This window comes from Dendronephthya gigantea, unplaced genomic scaffold (genome assembly GCF_004324835.1).
Source record: "Dendronephthya gigantea isolate DGI-Jeju-01 unplaced genomic scaffold, DenGig_1.0 000001F, whole genome shotgun sequence".
Classification (NCBI taxonomy): domain Eukaryota; kingdom Metazoa; phylum Cnidaria; class Anthozoa; order Malacalcyonacea; family Nephtheidae; genus Dendronephthya; species Dendronephthya gigantea.
Genome location: NW_021163011.1, coordinates 2,839,257 through 2,855,704, shown reverse-complemented (window position 1 = coordinate 2,855,704; position 16,448 = coordinate 2,839,257). Strand labels below are relative to the sequence as shown.

General features: G+C 36.0%; 1 protein-coding gene across 1 annotated transcript; it reads right to left on the bottom strand.

Moving 5' to 3' along the window:
• Nucleotides 1-1,342: 1,342 nt before the first annotated feature.
• Nucleotides 1,343-16,413, bottom strand: LOC114524468 (gamma-secretase-activating protein-like). Its single transcript, XM_028545559.1, has 39 exons — nucleotides 16,202-16,413; nucleotides 15,514-15,614; nucleotides 15,231-15,287; nucleotides 15,061-15,130; nucleotides 14,876-14,932; nucleotides 14,692-14,780; nucleotides 14,450-14,528; nucleotides 13,693-13,739; nucleotides 13,381-13,479; nucleotides 13,009-13,080; nucleotides 12,613-12,659; nucleotides 12,263-12,303; nucleotides 12,097-12,135; nucleotides 11,569-11,624; nucleotides 11,270-11,363; nucleotides 11,028-11,108; nucleotides 10,610-10,702; nucleotides 9,699-9,791; nucleotides 9,346-9,427; nucleotides 9,132-9,210; nucleotides 8,584-8,653; nucleotides 8,066-8,163; nucleotides 7,795-7,872; nucleotides 7,280-7,353; nucleotides 6,289-6,349; nucleotides 6,120-6,160; nucleotides 5,919-5,971; nucleotides 5,717-5,793; nucleotides 5,537-5,635; nucleotides 5,125-5,207; nucleotides 4,936-5,030; nucleotides 4,776-4,824; nucleotides 4,231-4,301; nucleotides 4,073-4,134; nucleotides 3,611-3,660; nucleotides 3,490-3,530; nucleotides 3,294-3,365; nucleotides 2,830-2,925; nucleotides 1,343-1,513 (listed from the first exon to the last, which is right to left on the bottom strand). Exons 1-39 carry the CDS (start codon nucleotides 16,293-16,295, stop codon nucleotides 1,365-1,367), a joined length of 2,889 nt encoding a protein of 962 aa, XP_028401360.1. The 5' UTR covers nucleotides 16,296-16,413; the 3' UTR covers nucleotides 1,343-1,364.
• Nucleotides 16,414-16,448: the final 35 nt, after the last annotated feature.

Here is a 16,448-nt window from a genome sequence, read left to right as displayed (position 1 = left end):
ACGTATTCAATTGCCGTCAATACAAGAAACGCAATTAAACAAAGTCGGACAAAATAAAGAAAAAGACTCCAATGAATCTGGGAGAGATCCTACGGACAAATGGTTGTCCAGAAATACCAACGGGAGGAGAAACGTCATCGACAAACAGCAGTACGTCGCTTCTTGGGATCTCAGTGCCAGTGAGGAAACATTCAAAAAGCCTGGCAAATGTGACAACCGATTAGGCAAAACATCATCAGCGCTTAATTTTGAGCGGGGTACGGATGAGTCAACATGTACACAGGCTCAGGTTAATAACAACGGCAGTGTGATGGGTGAAATACCTGGTAAGAATTGGATGGAAAAAAGTAAGACGAGTTTCAGCGTTGAAAGCAAGGATACAGAGCATGAAGCTCCAAGCTTGACAAACACGAAAATCTCTTCGGTTCGCCGAGGCACGAACACTACAAGTGAACTGAAGTCAATTTTAGACAAGACGACCGAGATTCGGGTGAGGCAATTTCTGAAGTTGCCTTCGATAGGAGGGATTTGCGAAAGTCCTGAGCCAACACACACGGATGGTAAAGATCAGAAACCAAGGTCACACGGGAAAGAAACGTCAAGTGAGGATAATTCTCATATAGGAAAACAAAGAGCCATCAGCTCACTGTGGAAAAATCTCGTTCATTGCAGATATCTACGTATAGGGGAAGAGCATCTCCGTGAACATAAAATTACGAACAAAATGTGCGGGTGTAACTGGTGTGCCATGATGAGAAAATCGAGAGCGTGAACAGGAAATATATTCGTTTTTGCCTGCGTATTTTTAAAGCGATATCATGCACACGGTCACACACTACCGTTTTTAGGACGACCATGCGTTGGTGAGCCTATTTAGTGTTACACTATTTGGATTTGGGTCATCTCTTGAAAATCAGTTCAGTTGTGAATTTTGTGTAACGTCAACTTTAACTAGCTTTACCTCAGGCAGAAAATGAATGCAGCACTGCACGCATGCTTTTACTAAAAACACGCAGGCTACATTCTATATATACGTCATGCAGAAGTAATTTACATGGATCCCCGACTATATAAACTGGTTGAAGAATGCAATTATACAACCCAACTGTGCCCATTGGCAGTGCTTGTCAGCAAAGCTTAATGCTTACAGCATTTGTATAATATATCAACCATATCCAACCATATTCAACCTCAACCTCCGTCGCAGGGCAATTTCCCTACGAAAGACCCTGGGTTGATTCAATCATTCATGAAGTACAGACCACGTTGTATACTTTTATTAATTCATTTTAATTCACACGTTTTACTGAATGAAAAAGACACTGCAAATAGACAACCTTGTTATTTTAAAAACTGAAATTTACTCAAAACGCCCCAAGTCCTAATATATCGTCAACATTTCTCGTTGTGTGTTCCAGCGCATTCTTTGAGACGTAAGACATTTCAGAGTTTGTACGGGACTCTAAATCCTGTTTATTTCCTTTCCACATCGAAGGCTTCTTTGCCTGGGCAACTAAAATGGAAAAACGTGCATGAATTACAAAGCAGAGATATATTAAAAAAAAATTATATTGCAAATATCTATAAAAACTACGCGCACACGTATGTTCTGCCTATATGCAGCTCTTAGCCTCTTACATTGCCCATTCGTGCTATGATTCATTGGAACTGATGTTGTAACTCATTACTCATGTGAATTGTAACGATAACTTGGTCGCCATCTTTGAAGCCAATTTGACGGACCAGTGCCATGCAGTACATTTCTCTATTGTTTTGTTTTCACTCCTGACGATCGCGTGCCGACAAAAAAAAAAGAAACTATAGAGTATATGGTCCTCAATCCGGCTCCAAAGATGGCGGTGAACATGGCAGCCAAATGACCGTCCAGTCTTTATACAGTTCACTGTTTGAATGCTATTAAAGAACGCAAAGAACAATGGGAGAACAAGGAGTCTGAGATGTTTGCCAAACACGTGCGAACAGCAAAACCTTTTATAGCTAGGTTAGCTTATTCAGAAAGTCGCCGATCAATGTGCTTCGAAAGTTAGAACTCAGTAGCTGATCGAGGTTTATTAAATTACCGAGGAGCAGACTATTATAATGGCATCATTATGATGCTGGGCATCAAGGTAAATACGTGTATATTCTACCAGTACAGCGTTGTTCAATTATATATGTGTGCAGTTATAGCACGTTTCAGCCGATATTCAACCTTGCGAAATGGACATTGCTGAAACAATTCCTTGAGCATGGTGAATTGCATTCCAGCACGTGTGGCAGACTTTCATCACCACCAATCCGTATAGACCAAAGCTATCACTAAAAACCTTAAGAATGTAGGACGAGGACGCGCTTAAAACACTCATTCAAATAATTGCTTTAGTAAAAAGTTGTTGTGAATTATCAATCGCATGTATATAAGACGTTGAAAACGTCATTATATTGGGTTTGTATTTAGGAACAATTATATGGAGCCTATATGTAGACTTGGTGTATCTTAACTCTTGAGGTCCCTAATTGAACATTGGAACGCATGAATGTGCGTGAATGTGCGTTAGGGCTTGTTTTTATTCAGTCATAATTGTCGTGAATAAGTCCCTTTCGCCGATGAGAGGTAGCCCGAATGTAAATTCGTCTTTATTTTCTGTATTCAAATCGGTCATGCAGTGACTGCACACTCGCAGCAATATATTCTAATACATCAACCACCTTGACATGTTCACAACAGTATATTAACGACTAAATAAGAACCACCTTTAAATGGTAAAATAATAAACTGTTGAATATATAATTATATATATGTAAATTAAATGATATAGTCCTATATACCTGTGACGTTTAGTGCAGCCATGACATTAAGTAAGGGCCGAAATGGGACTGTCTCTGACTCCGAATGATCACTGCCTGAACTTTTCAGTGAAGAAACTAAAAAATAGGATCAAACTAATTGCATGTAACAAAGTGAAGTTAATTATAACGGAGTAATATATATCATATATAAAACTCCCATATCGTGTACCGTAGCAATATGACAACCATTTATAATAAATTGAAATGAAGTATTTCAATCCACGCATGCAGTGAACATGCATGTGTTCGATCAGGGCGCTTAATATGCCTTATACATTCGATCAAAGCATTGTACGAGAAAGAGATGTTAGCCTCAATAAGTTGCCTCGTACGGTTTTTATTTACTATTATACAACAGTCTATTACTATAATATGTATCTAAAATCACAACGTTGTCGTACGTGTAGTGCGCTATCATAGAATATTACTGCATGTAGCTATACCTGTCCTTTGGAATTCATCAAAACGCTGACTTTGAGTGAGAAAATCTTTCGAGTCGTTTCGGAAGTGATCATCTGCAAATTATAATACGAAGAGGAAATGAAGAAATCTGTTGAACCTGCACGAAGGGGTTTAACATTAATATGGCTTTGCCAGCGCAGGAGTTCCTGCTGTGCTTATTAATGGTAAATAGCAAACCTTCGATCAGCAACTTCGAGACATATCTTTGACAAAGAATTCTGTAAAATTACGATAGATCAAATATGAAATGCGGAATATAGAACAATCTATCACTAGCGGCACATACTGTGAAACTGACCTCGAGACACCCGGACTACTCCACTTTTCCAAAAAATGGATGGCTTTGGGCTAAAATATATGCGTTGGATAGAGTCATATGAGAAAGCCTTTTAAAACAACATTCCCATATTTTACCCATACAATATCAAGCTATACAATATACTCTATATACCCTACACCATATTTGATGCACAATCACATCATACCAACAGTAATAGCTATACTTTGTATTATTATAATCACAATAAAGCGAGTACGTTATACAGCTTTCTGCAGTACATAGTTTATTCATGATTTTTTTAAAATCAATTCAACCCTCTTTGTACAACTATACTTAGGTGTTTACCTAGAACGGGTAAATCTACAAAATTATAGCGACCTTAGAAGCAATAAACAAGAAATTGGTAGGCGATAAATTTGACGTCATGCAGTTGCATGGATGTATATAAACAGCTGTAAGGAGAATATACGATGCACCGACCTGATCAAAACTACAAATAAGCCGAGATATCAAATGTGAATACGACTCGTCATCTCCAACATCTATCAACAACAGTATATTAACAATAGACGTATCATCTTCATTATTATCCGCACGAATAAAACTGAAGAATATACAAATGCCTGCCAAAGCCCTACCATGTAAAAGTCGATTCATGAATTCTGTTTCCAAGCTGAAGATTTTATTGATTACATACTGAATAAATAACCTAAGGAAAATAAAGAAGTTTTAAAGAAATATGATCGGCAATAAACCCTTTCGATAATTACGTCAACATTATCGTTCTAAATTTAGAATCACCTTATTGAGATGGATTTTAAATTTTACTCGCACGAGCCACGTGCAAAGATACAAAACATTGTTCTTTAATACATGCATGAAAAATAATTTTTAACTTTGACCATAAAATGCGAGAATAAGCTGGAACACTAAAACGAGGCTACCAGCCACGACCGGGAGCCTCGTTCTCGAGTAATGGCTAATTTTCATACTTATTTGTCAAAATAAAAAATTCTTTTTCATGCATTGGTTGAAGAAGGATGTTTTGCATCTTTGCACCTGGCTCATGAGAGTAAAACGTGAAGTCCATCGGTAATCGTTGAAAGAAATTGGAGAAAGGCCACGAAATTGTGCAGAAAAAGCAATTGACGAAAAAACAATATATCTAATATAATATTTCTACCTTTCCTCAAGACAACGAAATCCCATAAATACAAAGAAGGTGTGGAATCCTACATGATGAAATAATTGAAATACGAAAAATATAATATATCGATCCATACAATTTCAGCTACCGCGTCGCTGTGTATTAATAAAAACACATACTATACATGGTTTCTTACCAGTGGGTATAGGAAAGTGAATTTGATTTACAGCCATGTGGTATCTTTCGAATAACATGAGAAGTGCACGTTCCCTACTCGTGCCTCGGGTATTTCTTGAAGAAAAAATACTATAGCTTTATCTTTTTATTTAAGAAAAATAGTATATGATGAATGATGGACAATATAATAATTTCAAACATATCTTACAGTGAATGATCGTACGGATGAGTGTCGTCGGAATAATTTAGTCCCGACCAAAACAAATCAAGTAATTTGCTAGACTGTTTTTTCTAAATAAACAACAAACGAATATTGAATCGAGAGCGAACATGCAGCATTTGTACAGATGCTGGTTTTCCAACTTAAAATGTCGCCTACAAGTGCATGACCTTGCTCTAGACCAACAAGACGAGTTAAAATTTATATACAAATCACTAGCTGTATATAATGTATATCCCCTCCCTAGGTATATTATGTATCTTGGGAAATGGAGGTAACAGCTTTCTATGCATCAGACTTTTTATTTTTTAAAATCAACATTTCTTATGTTGGCCATTCTTGGAATTGATTTCATATTCTTTCAGGCAATCAAAATTACTTCTGTTTTGACAAAACTTACTTGACATGCTATATATTCCATGGCCATTTTTTGAATTTTCATTTTTGGTACTTCAGAAGGAAGATAGCGATGAAAGAATCGTGTCAAACTATCTAAAACCTAAAAAGAAAAGTACACAGCATTTTCACGGATTTTGTATATCGATGCGTAGAGTACAAAAAAATGCACCGTGTGACAAACCTTCATGCTTCTCCCTTCTTCTTTTTCCACTGTGGCGTCATCACACCGAATATATTCCAAGTATTCGGGTTTGTATTCTAAGAGAAGAAAATGCAGCGATGATGTCTTGCATTCTTACTTCGGGTACATCTTGTAGACAACGAGACCAATTTTTAAAAGTGGTTTATACACAATTGAGTTCTAAAAACGATTTGTAAAATACCTTTCGAAAACTCAGAATTTCCTTGTATTTGATTTTCAACTAACTGAAACCTCCTAAATGGGTGAAATATTCTATATTTACGATATAAGTTCTAAGTATAATCATGGACAATAAAATTACTAAATAAAATGAATAAAGTCTTTTAACTATCCATGGTATAACGTAAGTATAATGTTTACAATGCGTACAGGCCCACAATACCTGAACTTCTGAAAAATCGACGAGAAGCCGCTTTCGGCAGTCTATAATTATAGCCGGAATTCAGTGTGATCTTTCGTTATCGCAGCAATAAGAGTTTTTTAACGAATAAAGTACCGAAGTTTTATATCATTATCAACTTTATAGCTAACAGTTTACTTTTCCCGCTTACCGAAGACGAGTCATTGGTCCTTGGTATTTCTTCCTGCATTGAAATTTTCTTTAGCGAAAATCTTAAATACAAATAATATATAATTATTGGATGAGGTTGAGCGTGATATTGAGAATTATTAAGGCAGAGGTTGGTGTTATCTGACAAAGCCATAGGCTGATAACGCCGACCGAAGCCTTGATAATTCCCAGTATGACGCGAAAACCGAATTTAATAATTATTTTATTATTCACCTGATTAAATGGTAGTAAAGAAGTTGAATAAATTAGTAAATTAATAAATTAAACGTCACAATTACAGAATACCAGGAATTATTTGTAAATTTGACGTCATAATTATAAATACCAGGAATTATTTGTGGGTGGCTAACTAATCAAAACGGATATTGCATATAGTGTACAGTGGATAATAATAAATGTTGCATGTCTATTTATACATTATACCGGTTTAATTTACATTAGCCGGTTAGGTATAAAAAATTACACTATATAGGATAACATTAAACAGTTAGTGGTATAGCAGCAGCATTTAGTTCTCGCAAAAGGAATACCGTATTTACTCGATTGAGCGCCGCCCCCGATTGAGTGCCGCACTAATTATTTTCAAGTTCGGCGCACCATCGTAAGGCGCAGGTCAGCCGTGAAGGCAGAGATTCCAGTGATTTGTGCGAGGATTTGTTTTCTGTAAAATGCCCAAATGCTCGCTGTCAAAGTGGGGACATTTAGCTACATCTAACTTTCAATTCTATTCATTTAAAGTTCTTGTTACAATTCACATATAATATTTTCTAAAGAGCGCCGCCCTCGATTAAGCGCCGCATCTGAAGTTCTAAAAATTTAAAGACCGCCGCGGCGCTCAAACGAGTAAATACGGTATTAACCTTAAGGTATTCCGTTTTATCATATAGCTACATAAATATAGATCAGTGTGAATGTGTGTAGGTATAAAATTGGTTTACTACCAACCTATATCACAGACGCGGTCTACTAACCTATCGACAGAACTTGCGAAAGACAGATTTTGCCTGAGAAATATCCAAAATTCTAACTCTTTTCTTTTTTCGTCCTAGAAGTAATTAAAGAACTTCTTTTTCAATAAGGGTAAAAAAAAGCAACAGATCGGGATCCGGGCTTTTCTTATGGGCTACGAGAAGATAAAAAAGAACTTTTTCTTCAAAGATCGAGGTAAGATCTTTCTTTAAAATGAGCGGAATTTTGGCAGCCAAGGAATAAATTTATCCTTTTTGGAAGAGTATCAACAGAAAAACCATGGCTTGAGCGTCATAACCGAAACCATAGTACACCAGCCCTCAATGAGAACGGCAATATATGTCGTTCGTTCGCAATCAATGAATCCAGGATGCGCCTGATATCTTCTATTCTCTTTTTCAAATTTCACATATATTGTTTCTCATGTCAGCCAGCCAGATATATTTGAGGCATTAGCACTTGAAGGGCTTGCAGTCCTTCAACGTGTTCGATGCTTGCATGATAACGATGATCATACCTTAAACGTTTGGTTGAGGATTTTACTTGACTTCATGGGTGTGTATGAAATTTGTGCGATCTTTTCACCCTTTCGGTTCTGGTTAAAAAGGAAACGCGAAAATTTTTACAGTCAGTGAATCGATAGTTCCGAAGTCGATAAAATGGTATTGCTGGTTTACCCTTATTTTTAGTTTAATACACTTCACTCGGATTCTTCACTCGAAGAACCAGGCCCAAACTTTAACGGTTATTGTACAATCAGTAATGAGACATGTTGCTCTCTACTGTACCGTCTCTAGATGTCCACGAAAAGGTTCAGTATTCGAGAAAGGCAACAGCTTGTAAACGGATGCCTCAACTTGAAATTTCATTTGAAAATATGTTGAACCTGGGAATCAGAACCAATACTGAAAAATCCATGTTCATTATGATTATAAAAATATAATGTTTATATTATCATGGATAGTTAAAAGACTGATTTTACTATCCATGATATCATTATATACGATTTGCTAAAAGTTGGAATGGAAATATTTTTGCTAATATTTCAAATCTTATCGCAACAGAGGGTCTGCATCCAGTGATAACCGAATGACCTATAGCACATGTCTTATTTTCACGTTGTCAACGGTTAGGAATTTATGCATTTCAGCATATATGTTCACCATATATTATCTTTACTATAAGTAAGTTATTGGACAGGAGTGGGAATGACGGCATACAAAAATAAACTGTGGATATTACAAGGAAATTCGGGACAAAAAACTTCGTTGTTAATTAGCGAATTATAATATAACGAATTATATACCAATGAGATATTCATTCAATATATCAACACACTCTGGATTGGCAGGATCACATGCCAAGTGACCAAAAATCTGAAACAAGAGGAAATATAAAATATTACATTGAAAAAGCGGACACCATTGATTTAATATTTCTCCCATTTGCGCTAAGTTCTTAAACCTGAATTTGACTTTTGATTTGACGAATGATTTATGAACATATATTGACGAGTATAAATAAAAAGTATATAGCTATTTTGCACAGGTGATTTCATTTTTCTACAGTCTATGAATGGGGATATACGAAAAAGCAAACTATAGGATATGATCACAGTCCACTGGGAAGTTTCTTTAATTATAGCTACTACATTCAACCAATTCAATAAAGTCGTCCTTTGTAAACCTTGAATTTCACACTTGAAACGCACTCTAAGCGCGCCAAGAATATTATGATCGATTACATTATTCTTAATTCATCTCCCATTATGCTCTGCGAGCTCCGAATTTCTTGCCGTAATAGAATCGATCTTTCTGGGGCCGAAGAAGATTATATACCTATATTATTACGTACTTGCAACATAATATCTGGATCCTGAATGTGCAAGATGCTGAAGTGCAGCAAAGCTAGTCTTGTCGTGTCACAGTGGGTGCTGAAAAAAATCACTGCCTTTATAGCTCGGTATAGACAACTGAAGAATTACTTACATTACATAAGTACACATAACCATGTTTTATTACAGATTCCTCGAACACAGACAGGTGATGGTATAAAAACAATACAACACCTTAAAAAGCAGTCAGTCCAGTAGTTATTCTTAATATTCAACTTGAATAACTTGCACAGCCTTGGCTCAAACAACTGAAGTTCTAAATAAAGTGGAACAGGAATGCACAGGAATTAAGACGCGTCTGCATGTTGTTGGCAAGGGCGCTGACCAATCGACTTAACCAGGCATGCAGCGAGGACAAGCCATGCAAGATTTCTATATTTACTGTAATTATTGATAAATTCTAATCTTTAAACACCTACGACAGGTTAAAGTACGAAAGACCCTACGTACGAGGTGGCGACAGGTTCAGTTTCCTACGACAGGATATATATTGGTATAACATGATAGCAACACAACAGGACTAATACCTTCTTGCTGGATCGCTTTTCTTGGTTTGCTGTTAAAACATCTAAATTCAGAAAGTTGCTCATCCGAGATTGACAATTCCTCGCTGTCTGGCCCTGAAATTGTGTATTTCATAATAACTATATGGAACTATATTAATAGCACATCGCGGTTCAGCTATCTGTGCATGCGCTAGCTGTGCATCTCGTATTCACCCAACGACTGCTTATTAGTACTCCATGCAACGACGGAAAAAGGAAAGTATACAGGCATCGAGATATTTTACTACGTTCTTCATGTAATGTAGACTCATGAGGTTTCAAGGGTATTAATTTCGAGTGGAATTATACACACTTCAAATTCAAGCCAGTAACAGTTGATAGGAAAATGAGCCATTAGCTAATTTAAAATTTATTCAGAAAAAAACGCAGTGCATGGTTTCCGTAATGCAACCTCTATAGTTAAGCTGGAAAGCTTTGCTTAGGATAAAATGAAGGAAGGAAGCTTCAAATTCTTGCACAAAAGTCAACAATGTTTCGTATAATTCCTATTCGAACAGACAAGATCAAGCTTGAGGTCGTTTTCGTAAGGGGTCAGCCAAATGTTTTTAGGGTTTCATGGGGCAAACTAAAGAGCCCTTTGTCGATCGAATCATGCAAAAATGCGTAAGTGAATGTGGCGACAGAAAATAGGTGAAATGAAATGGCGGGAATTCAAAGGACTGGGATTAGTTGTCTAATAAAAATCCATTTCTCGCTTGAAACTATTTCTTAAAATATTCGGCTTCAAATTTATGCCAGAGCTATAGATTTTATAACTAAACATAATTTACAACATTTGGACTAATTTGGACTAGATATAGGTCCGGTTTTCATTGCTAAAGTCTTTGTGATCACATTAAAATTTTAAATTCCTTAATAGCGACGAAAAGTACCTGACAGAAAAAGATGATGACATGGCGGGTGTTCGGCGTTGCAATCCAAAATATGAAATACATATCCTGGTAAAATAACTGCGATACAGTCATCTTAAAATAGAACAAGTAAAAAATATTAAACATGCGTCTGTATTTAAATATTGACTATACATGGACGCATGCACAGTTATTATTTTTATGGCATTTAGCTAACGATTTTTGGTAATCCAAAAACTTGCTTTTCTGGCAATACTTTTTATTGCATATATATCTTTACAATTCAGTAGACATCAACTAACACTAACGCTCCCTTTCGTTGACCTATGGCTAACATGATAGAGTCAAATCTCAACCTTTCTAGTACTATAGCGAGCCAAGAAACTGCATTAAATTAAGAATTGCTGTATACAGTCACCCAAAAAACACATGCACTTACTCAACATTACAAAAAGCAGTCTTGCTTGATCGATAAGATTACTGGGTACAACGTTCGGAACCTTGCATCTTAGAATTGCTCCTAGGAAACAACAAAGCATGTATTTATGTTAACAAGCCATACTACAATACTTGTATTCATCGCCGTAATGCAGAATCAACATCAACATGTACATTACTGTAATATATACATGCACATGCGCATGCCGCTTGGACATTGTCTGAAAACAAAGTAATGCATACCATGATGCAACATAAATATCGAATACTCCAGGACTGATTGTTGAGGCTCAAATTCACCACCACCATCTGTAACGTCGGTTGAACTTGCCGTATCCTAAGATGAGTAAGATCACATATTAATATATGACCTGTATTATAATCGGTAATATTTTGACAAGAGAGACAACTGAGGCACTACTTTTCATCGCTCAAATGCTAGTGAGGGTATTGCAAACTCTCCTTGGTTATATAAATTGCATGCTGAGAGGAGTTTTGTTGAAAAATTAATCATCGTCGGTTTTTTTTGCCAATTGAAATACCTGAATTGGTCTGGTATCCTCATTCAAAGGATGTTGATAGCAAAGGAAAAACGATCCTAGAAAAATAAATGTTCATTTTGGTTCCACATGCTTGCAAATGGATTGCGAGCAATTTTTGATGGAGAAAGCATGCACTTACAAAACATTCGCAACTATATAAGATATGATATACTCAGAGCTGGTGGCAATTTCATTCTGACATCAAATTAAATACTGCTCATTAGGAAGTGTTGCAAATGATAGAAATATAGAAAACATTCAAATAGATGGCACTGTGAGCAAACTATTTTTTCACGTGGGAATAAACAGAAAAGACAATAATTAGATGCAACATTTTAACAAATTGTATCTTGCTCTCCAAAATCGTCAGCTGGTTAAGGCTTTTAAAATTTCCCAGGTTTCGCATGCCGATATTCTGGCTGTACGCATTTTGTATAATATAGCCACAATATAGCCATGCAAAATGCAAACAAGGCTTTTGTAAACATTTGGACTTTACTCCATTTTATTAAACCTTCAAGGCCTTACCATCTGGAGACGAAACCACTTGCATATTTACATCACTTTCTAAAGGTAATTTTGAAAAGAAAGAAAGAAATATATCGTATAATAAAGACATATACTGTGTCTGTGGGTTTATCGTATTGTAATTGGCTACGCTGCCTAATTTAATTGCATTAAAATTTGAAAATACCTGAAACAAATTTTGACAGAGGCTTGCGGTCGTACTGTAACCTACACAAACAGGTTTGGATTTACAACATTTCTTTGACAAAAGGTGGTGATGCCAGCTTTTTAATCACGAATACCGTGTGTACGGGTGATGAAAAATTAAAAACGGGCGGGAAAATATTAATAAACTGATCAATAAACTGGTTAAGTAACACGGCTCACTGTATATTTAATATAATTCGATCTTTTCCTATATAGTAATCCTGTATCGAGGTCCAACGTGGTCCTAACTCATAAACATTTTCTATTTCCTATTTCCTCATGCACGGGGATGGATGCAAGTGCGTAAACATTCTTCTAGTTAATAACTACCTTGTATTTGAAGGAGACCCAACCGAAAATGGGCAAATTAATTTCATCTATAATGAAAAGTACAGTAATAGTTAGAAAACAAGGAGAATCTACGATCGAAATTACACATCTCTACCCATACAGCATAAGGCCTAAACATTACCAAAGTAATTTGTTGGGCTGTGTATTTGAGAGTTTTATATACTACAGATTTTAGAGGTATAGGGTGAATCATTACTGAGTTTTTGGAATACGGTAATCATATTCCTCATAAAGGTCATCATCATCGCTCGTGAGCTATTGTAGGTAGTTATATTAAAGCCTATAGTTCACATATGTCGCCTTCTTTCGACGTCGTCCGTGACAAAAAATGGTAGCTATATCCAAAATAACAAAGCACTTTCCGGCAGTATTTACCGTAACAACGCGAGGGGATGTTTCACAAAATTGAATCGCAGAGAAAATAAGATCTGCACTTTCATCATCAGACTAGAAAGAGAAAAAACTCCTGTAGCAATGTCAATGTGGATAACTTCCTATAGTTATAGGCATGACATCATCATCGTTGAAAAACTGGGGCAACCCCCTTATAACCGTTGCAAAAATGCATCAGGAAAATTTGATTATTGTATTCATACCGGTTATGCTATAAGTGGATAAATCGCAAATCATGCACTATGCGCATTGAAACGATTTCCACACAGTTTTGACCATAGTCATAAGTCAATTATGTTTTTTTGTAATATAATTAACACATACTTGTACAGAAAAATCTGTGGAAACATTTACCTCAGAATAAACATAATATAAACGTTTCCGATGTCGCTCGAACTGCGCCCACACGAACCGTTTTACCAAGTTTTCCACTTGTGGTTGACTACTCATTATCTGTCAATCGAGGGACTTTGTATAAGTATAACTATAGTTAGTGACTGAAAAGGCGTATTCTGAGGTTGCTAAAAATGTAGTTTATTCATTGAGCCTTTAAGCCCCCTCCTCATTTGCGGGAACATCTCGTTTTAATTACTATTAGCATGGGGTGTTTTAAGCAGGAGTGGTACATCTACATCTGTAAAAAGTCGTCATTCGACAGCTACCTACCATTCCACAATCAATTCTTGCCAGAGGTATGTGATACAGGTCAATTGCTGGAATGAGAGAGAATAGTTGGCAAGGCGTGTGATAATTTCAAGCTTACGTCTGCCTTAATTTAATGTAGTCAGAAACAAAACGTTCGCTAAAAAGGGTTTTCACCAGTACAGTAGGAATGATACTATATAAACCGTATTTTGAGCGAACGCTATGGTGCGATTTTGCGCCATTTTGATTTTGCACAGTACAGTTTCTTTTTCGCATGCAATATGGTGCGATTAATTTTACATTTTAACTATAATTATATTCAAATATATACTACGTCCATGCACTTAGTGGTTACAGTGGCGTAACTAGAACGATAATTTGGGGGGGGGGGGGAACAAGTGCAATAGATTACAATAGAAATCCGTCGGGCAAAACTGAATATATGAATATTCACCAGCCCCCAATTATCGTTCTAGTTACGCCCCTGAGTGGTTACATAGATAACCGAAGATGTGTGGTGCGAGTTGTATTAAAAAAATAATGAAAAGTGAAACCTCTTTGACCTATAGTAGCTCAGTTGAAAGAGCAGTGCACCAATAAACTATTTAAGGCTGCAGGTTCGATTCCATCGTGATCAAGTAAAAACAATTGTAAATTTTTTAACCGGACATAAATTGTACAGTACTAAAGTTACAGGCAGTATGGTTTCATGATCAATTTAATAGTTTCCATCTATCAATTATAAAATTTTATTTACAATGAAAAACTTTTTACACACATTTTGTATGATGAAAGAACAGCATATGACTCTCCCTGCGAGCAGATCCACCATACAATGGGTACTTTCCATGTAGAAACTAAATGCACAACAATTATTGTATAGCATTTACAGCTTGAAGGAACCGGATTCACATTGATTGGAGTTTAGCAATTTTGCATTAACTGGATAAAATGCCATTACCCTTTATGTTGTTTCTGTATGTAGTATGTACTACAGAGATTCAATCTAATTCTTCTCACCTGCACTTTCTGGTAATGTGGTTGATCAACAGCCAACTTAAATACTCTGTTTTTTGGAGATATTTCCGCAATAATTGATTTGTAAGTACCTTTAATAGAATAAAGACACAGTTCATTTGTATGCGTGCCGTGATGGATGAGCTAGCTACTCCTACAAAAATATTGTAGAATATAAGTAAATTACCAACACTTTCTTCAGCAGGATTAAAATCATGAGGTTTGAGTTCAATAACAGTAAAAGCTGAAAAAAATGAAAATCCAGGAATAGTTTCTTACTCATAGCCAACCGCGAATGCAGCATTTCAATGCAACTAAGTTATGTACGTAAATCTGCTATATCAATCAATAACATGTCAAACAAAACAATACCCAGCAATGTCCTCTCTTCATTAACAGAAGCTGTCACAACATCTACCTTCCTGTCATGATCAAACAATATCTGCAAAAATGGTTGTATATACATATAATTTTCTCAATTTTATGAGCTAACGGCCATGATACCATTGCTCATAATCGTTATAGGTATAAAAAGTACTTACTGATGATTTCTTCGTGGTTAGGTCATACAGACAAAAATATGTGATTTCCATCTCTGACTAAATATAAAATATTTATATATTCTCATTTACATGTAAAAATTGTAAACCATCTAGTAATTTGTAATGATCTCGTATACTTAGATCCTAGTCAGGTTCCGGAGTTATCATTTCTAAAATTTTGTGTACATATGCATGGCCACACAACAGTGCTTGAACTTAATTCAACTATATTCATCCAATTTATAGGACAAACATTAGGTATATATCAATATCATATGTTAACCTTTGTTTTGTCTGGTTTGCCATCCCATGTGAACAGCAATAGGTCATCACTAACTTGTCCAACAATATGAGCATTGCAACTTTCTTTAATGGCATCCACATCTTAAGTCAACCAATTATAAAATAATATAACTATAGTCTATAATAAATTTTGTTAGGTAATGTGGATGCATTAATTAGCTTTGTCAGATACAGGATAGGATGACAGCTGAGGAAGGGCAGTCACCGGGGTGGTGCTAGCTCTACTGTTTTGTAACTTAATAGCACACCAGCTGGTCAGTGTGGAAAGTTTGTATAGTGCAACTGAGATATCGGGCGTGCAATTTTGATGTCTCCTATATATACTAGTATTTTTTTGAAATCTCGAGTGCACAGTTTGCATACTTTCCAGTCAGACCAGCTGGCGATCACAGAATATGGCAATCAAATAATCCACCTTTTATTCCATAATCATAGTTTATTCTGCCACTACAGATTATACCAACTGCTTGGTCCCACCAGAAACCCCTCCCAAAACCTCCTGTGCCTTAAAAACAATGTATGCCTGCCAATTGCAAGGCATTCAAGCACACTAAACACCTCTGGATCCTTTATATTCCCTGTGCTGTATGTAGTTAACAGCTTCACATAGACTGTAGTATATCTTTGGATACGCCATTCATATTGTATTGTAGTGGTGTAGAGTGTACCTTGTACATCCCTTTTTCTGAATGTTTTTTTCACTCTCTCAACTATCCAAGGAAAAATATCATCGTCAAAATCGAACACTTTCTCGAGGTTCATCTTCACACGATAGCATCTCCCTTCCTGGAAATTCCTTTCGTTACATTTTATAATTTTATTTCTTTACTGTAAATATTCAAATTTAAAAACACTTCTGTAACAACTTCCTTTCTCTATTTTGCATACTATATTTTGATCTTGTGATTTAAATTG

Bases quoted from the DNA above. Each gene is read 5' to 3' on its own strand.
- LOC114524468 (XM_028545559.1), bottom strand. From the start codon at position 16,295: ATGAACCTCGAGAAAGTGTTCGATTTTGACGATGATATTTTTCCTTGG. The intron at 13,081-13,380 runs GTAAATGTTTCC...TTCTCTTTCTAG, and splicing joins TATATTATGTTTATTCTGAG to TCTGATGATGAAAGTGCAGA. The intron at 5,208-5,536 runs GTAAGTTTTGTC...TTGTTTATTTAG, and splicing joins TGGAATATATAGCATGTCAA to AAAAAACAGTCTAGCAAATT.